Source organism: Bactrocera latifrons, unplaced genomic scaffold (assembly GCF_001853355.1).
Source record: "Bactrocera latifrons isolate USDA-ARS-PBARC rearing strain unplaced genomic scaffold, ASM185335v1 scaffold_166, whole genome shotgun sequence".
NCBI lineage: Eukaryota > Metazoa > Arthropoda > Insecta > Diptera > Tephritidae > Bactrocera > Bactrocera latifrons.
Window position 1 is genome coordinate 168479 of NW_017535141.1, and position 6468 is coordinate 174946.

A 6468-nucleotide genomic window follows, 5' to 3' on the forward strand; every position below is an offset into this window, starting at 1 on the left:
AAATACTGCGCCCGTACCAGTGCAAGGCAATCGAGTAATGTCCAATAATCTAAGTAAGCAAGCAACCAACCAAACAGCTTAGCTGCCMGCCAGCCGGCTCAACTAGGCACTCACTTAAGCGCTGTTGTTGCAGTCAAGCGTGCGATGAACCAGCGAACCTATAATAATGATAAGCTGGTTTTTAATCAGAAAATTTATTRTATATCTCTCACGTATCGCTTGGCGAGTCGAATTCGAGTTGATGATGGGTTATGGTTGGCCATAATTATAGGTCCTGTCAAATGCTAAATGAAAAGATACACATGCATATCAAGCAGAGAAGGGCGCACACATCTCTATATACCGTAGTATATTAAAAACCAAAAAAAAAAAAAAAAAATTTTATATACATATATATATTTATATGCGTATGTTTGCATGTGTGAATTGAGCACCTTTTAGTGTTATTTCAGATGACTTGTAAGTGTTTGTAGGTGTAGGTGCGTGTCTACAGTTTGGTTGCATAGTTTTTTGTTGTTGAGCAATTTATTTGTTGAAACATAATTTAGGATAATTTTGTAAACTTTTGTAAATTTTTTAATAATAATAATAGTATTATTTTTCTATGAAACTTAAGTTTATTAGCCGCAGCCTTAAAGTTTCTAAAGTTTTTTAATATTTTTTTAGTGGATTTTCACAGTTTTTTTTTTTTTTTGTTTGAGAAAAGTTATCGATTTTTCAATTTTTCAATATTTTATGTTATTTTGTTAAGATTTCGCAATTTTTTTTAATTTATTCTTAATTATTTATAATATGCAATAAAAAAAACTTACCACTTGCACTTGTGCCGAAATTGTCTGAAATTAAAAAAACAAATATTATTAGAATATATATAAACATTTAGAATATATTTTCATCGTGTTAAGCTTATTATAAACATGGTATTCGTTTATTTTTGTTTCGTAAGTCCATCTTATTAAATACAGCTTAAGTGTAGTCGCGCCTAGTTTTGTTACTGCCGCTTTTTTTCTTGAATGAAATTTTTGTTTGACGGACGTTGCACCTCAAAATACTTTTTAAGTCCTAATACTTAGCATAAAATTATACAAAACATAACACAAGCCTTCTCGAATTCTAAAATTCATTCATTCATGCGCACGACTAACCAAAATTAATCAATTTAATATGAAGCCATTAATAAATCTTTACTTGAAGCTACACGTTAGATTGTTTGTGACACGTTCAAATTCACTTGCCTTTAGAGTGTCATCAGAAAAGTAACAAAAACCCTAAAGACCGCTATATTTCACTATAAAACTACACAAAAGTGATTTTGTTTGCTTAAATCGATTTGGTGCCACTTTGTGATTTTCATAATTTTTTTCCGCTGATTTTGATTCATTATTGTTTATATGCACATAATAACTATGCAACAACTTAAGTCGCGTCCAAACAAAGTRAAATAAAATTTTTAAACCTAAAATAACAATGCTAATCCAGCCAAAGCCGTGATTTGTTTCGTGGCGTCGGTGTATTTTGGGGTTTTCACTAATTTTTTTTCTTCGCAGCAAATACACACATGCATAAAGTACGTTTGTTGTTGGTGTATAGTGTGGCCATATATTTATAACATTGTGGCTGTCGGTGTTATTAGCGAGTAAAAATGAAATATATGTTTTGCCATCAATCAAATTCGCGGCGAATGCGCTGTGCGACTGCGTGTGTTCATACGTCAGTGTGTGTGTGTTTTGAGGAAGCACAGGAGTGAATGAATGTACAAATGAATGAATGAATTGAAATTGGAATTAGATGGAATGTATGCCGTGCTTTTGGCGGACTGCAGATATTTTGAAAATATTTCGTTTGTGTGCTTTAAGAAATCCGTGAGCAAAACAAAACAAGAACAAAGTGTTTTTTAAATAAAACGCGTATTTAAGAAATCATATAAAAATTTGAGCTGTACATAAATCATGCCAGAGAATAAGTAAATTAAAGGTTTTTGTTATAATCAAGCTCGGGGCGTTAAAAAGGTTCCAACATGTGTGTTTCTTAAATGTTATTGTTTTCCGTATGAATCATGGGTTCGCTTGTAGGCGTGATCGTTTCACATTTTTGTGTGGCATCTTGCGATTCGTCATCGGCAAATCAATAAAAAAGCAAGCAGACTTTGATGTTTGCAGTATTGCGGGCAAGAGACATGTGTATATATTAAAATTTGAGTACGATATTAAGCAAACAAAGTTGAGATTTTTATTTCGTRTTTTGAGTGCTTCCCAGAATTTGCATAAATAGCAGCTAGAGCATGGGAAAAGGAATTAAAAAAGCTAATACTTAGAAGAAAAAAGATGACTATGAATAGCACGTGATTTAGAAACGGAATTACATTAGAATTTGTTTGATTTTCAATACTGGAATCATAAAAAACTTGAAATTACAAAAACAGGAAAAAACTTTATTCACAARTTTCAATACAAATATTTGATTTTGATGGTTCAGTTTGTATGGCGGCTATATGCTATAGTGGTCCGATCTGAAAAATATTTTGGGAAATTATTTAGTTGGTTTTGGCAATAAGCTTTGCCAAATATCGTGTAGATACCTCATCGAATAAAATAGTTGTCCATATAAGTACTTGATTTTTAACGTTCACTTTGTATGGCAGCTGTACGCTATAGAGAGTCGTTCTAAACAATTTCTGAGGAAATTATCTAAAATAATAAGGCAATTATCTATGTCAAATTTGAGGAAGATATCTCGGCGGATAAAAAAGGTTTTCATACAAGAAAACAATTTCSATCGTTCAGTTTGCTATGGCATTGKTCTGGTCTGGTATKTRGAATTTGCACAAGTGATTAGCTTCTGGGCGAGAGAAAAGGATATGTACCAAATTTCAGATTGATATCTCGAAAACTCAGGGACTAATTTCCGTATATACAGACAGGAGCATGTCTTAACATACTCAGCTTGTCAGGCTGATAATTTCTTTATATATTTTATATAGTCTCCTTCATTTCGAACGTGACAGTAAACTTAAAATGCCCTGTTCAGAATATACCATAATTGTCTGTATTCAAAAGTAATTTAATTCATAAAATTTATTTTTATAAAAATTGAGGTTCAAATTTATGAGTACAAAAGAAAAAATTTTATTGCGAACCCCACTAAATTTTTTAAATCCACAGCAAAATGTAAAAAATAATATTTTAATAAATTATTCACTCGATTTTAACTAATTTTAGTTAACCAATATTTTTTAGCGTATTTGAGTAACCCTCAAAAAAAATTAATTTTTTTTTCATTCATTATCATTTCGATAAGCGCTTTCAAAAGTGTCACTAAACTGCGCCGCAAGCCCAAATCAAAACAAACAAAAACAACAGAAAAAAAAACAATCAAAAAAATGCCGCAGAGTGTATAACTCCCTCAGTGCATAGCACAGCTTGTCACATAAATTCAGCTTAAAGTTATAAAAATATATAAATTTTTTCAAAAGCGAAACTTTTGCAATATATTTCCTTTAAATACGGCACAGAAAGGCACAGATCACAATGAATGCGTTGCCGATCGTCTTGGCACAGCCATAACCATTTGTCCCTAGTGAGCGACCAGCGGCTGCAACGCCGCACTTTCTTGTCCATTTTCCAACCGAATACAAAAAAAAGTCGCCACTTCAAAACTAAGCATAATAATTTTGCGCTTCAATGAAATGTGATCCGCCATAGGCGCGCGGTGAACGCATAAAAACACCGATCAAGTAKAAAGAGACGCGAAATTAAAAAATAAAAACAAAATATTCTGAAATGATGAAAGAAAACAAAATTAAAACGGCAAATAAAGAGTTAAAGATTAAATGAAATGAATGTAGCCAAGGTAGCGCAGCTAAATTTGAGTGCAAATACCTGCAACACACCTTAAAATCACTTGGGGATATAATCAGCAAACGCAACGCAACGCATCGCTATGGCATAAAGGAGCTAAGCTGATGGCTTTGCGCTAACTTGGAGGCTGTTGTTGGCTGATCGCGCAGAGATCTTCGAAAACTCATAATGAAAAAAGTGGCAATTTTATTTAYTTCCGTTTTTCATTTTCAGATTTTTAAGACTTATAAGTATAGAGTAATGCAAGGCAGTTATTTTTTCAACATTTTATTCAACCGCATTACTGTTGTTGCGATTTTTTGTTTTTGGTGTTTTGTGACTTAAGGTTTCTTCATTCATCTACGCGCCTGTCGCTCGCTGCGCGCCGCCATTCTTGCTTCGTGTTGCTCTTACTTGTAAGTGCATTGTGTAGATTTGTTGTGCGCTGYTGCTGCGGCTGGTCGAACACGCATTGAAACATGTTGTTGTGACAACAGTGCGCGCAGCTTCATCTTACTTCATTTCATGCTTTAAGGCTTCATTTCATCAGCGCCTCTTACATAGTACAAGCGCAGACCGTTTGTGCTAAATGCAGTCAATTCAGTTGACACTTGGCCGATCGAAGAGTTCATAAATAATCGTCTTAGCGGTGGCGGTGATGGCGGCGGTGTTGTTGCTGATGGGTCAGCGATTGATCGCGCCCTACCGGCAAGGTTGCCGCAAACAYATATGTATATATATTTATAAAGTCTATAAATATATATTGATATCGCCAACTGAGCTCAGCGACTATGTAGCTTACAAGCTTAAGCGCTCATTCGCACCTTGGTGCACGCGCGYGTTCTTATTTTTAGCACAAGCGCGTTGGTTTTATTTGGTGGCAGATTTCTTTCAAATTGCTGACTGACGTACTCCTACTCGGCAGACGGGCGCTTACAGTACAGTCAGTTGCACAATCAACACATTGTCAGCATTTAAACAGTGTTGCCTAACCGCCGCGACGCCTGTTGACAATTTCAAATTGTACGCGTCGCGCCGCATCGCTCCCTGTCAGCGATGGGATTTGAACGTGGTCGCGCCGCATTTTATATTGTTGCAAGGATTTCATGCCGCTGTTGAACAGCAAAATGTAAACAATGTTCTTAAGCATTCCACCAGCGTTCTTCGGAGATACACCGTCGACGCGTCGCGCGCGGGACACATTTACTGTCGTCGCCGACCGCGCTGTCATCTAAAGCGCTTTTGATTCTTCACTGAAGTTCCTTCATTWTAACTGACAAGTTTCTTGCGTCCCCTACAACACACGCTCATACAAATATAAAAATTTATGGTTGTATGTGTATATTCTTTGTATTTACTAATTTCCCTTCTGCCCTTCTGCCACCTAACCTCTTCTGTATGTTGTTTTTTTTTTCGATCTTCGCGCGCGCAATACACTTCGTCGCATTTAAATGACCGAAAAGTCAGTGCCGTCAGTTGATCTCATTTTAATATTCTAGATACTCAAATGAAATACGTGTCTGGCAGCGCAACAAACGTTTATTGTTTCGTTAATTGATTGTAAAAACATTTATATGCTCACAAACTACTGTCACACGTGTTGTTGCTGTTACTTTTGTGTTCATATACTCCGGTTTGTTGTTGTGTGTRCATGTGGATTTTGGTAGCGCTTGCTGCTGTTGCAGCACGTCCGTTGCATGCCGCAATTTTAAAATGCACGCTGCATCGGCGCAATTCACTTTGGCGAAAAATTGGTATGCAAAATCGGTTTGACGACAACTGTTGCGATGTGCGCATTCGGTTTGGTAGCGAAATTTGTTGATGTTCATTGTGCTTTTATTATTATTTTTCTGACTTTTTGTAATTTCTCAGCTCTTTTCGGTTATTTGCGAAATCTGGAATGCCAATTTCAGTAGCAGCAACTGTCTCCGCATTCTATTTGTCATATATTTATATATATAAATGTATATAAATAATGGTTTGTTGTTATTGTTATTGTACTGGAAGGTCATTGCAAGCTTTGAAACAGCCTTGAAATTGGGTTGGGCCAACTTTGTCGCCATTTACGGTTAATGTTGATGCGTGAGAAAGTTTCTACAGAAAGAATACTTCTTTTTCTCGACAGACGGATAATAGAATTTAAAAGTGAAAAATAAATAAAAGTTAAATTAAAATAGAAAATAAGACCGAAAATACAAATGTTCAAAAAAGTTAAAAATTTTAATCAGTATTAAATAAGACAATTAAAAAGGATACATTAAGAAATTAAATTCAAAATATAATTTTTTATCAAAATTGCTTTACATATTTTAATTTTTTTGTTTTTAAGTAAAAACTAAAAATTCAATATAAATTGGAAAGAACTAAACGAATTACGTAAAGAAAGATTAAATTATATTAAATATAATTTTTTACAAATTTTTAAATGATATAAGTGGTGAATTAACAAAAAATATTTTAAAATAGTTAATCAAAATCGAAAAAATTAAAGATAATTCAATGACTTAAAGAAATATTAAAATTAAAAGAGAAAAGATTGTACAAAAAAATTTATGACAGTTGAAAAATCAAAGAAATTGATAGAAAAACGCAAAATATACAAAATAAATTAAAGATATATTTTTTCTCTATT

The 6468-nt window shown here is 34.0% G+C and overlaps 1 protein-coding gene across 1 annotated transcript in view; it reads right to left on the minus strand.

Annotated features, from left to right (window-relative positions):
• LOC108966610 (homeobox protein homothorax) overlaps window positions 1–6468 on the minus strand; it is a gene marked incomplete in the record, with an annotated part of 311261 nt that overhangs the window by 59353 nt on the left and 245440 nt on the right. Inside the window, 1 exon segment of the mRNA XM_018929605.1 lies at window positions 813–836. Coding sequence (XP_018785150.1) covers window positions 813–836 — 24 coding nt within the window.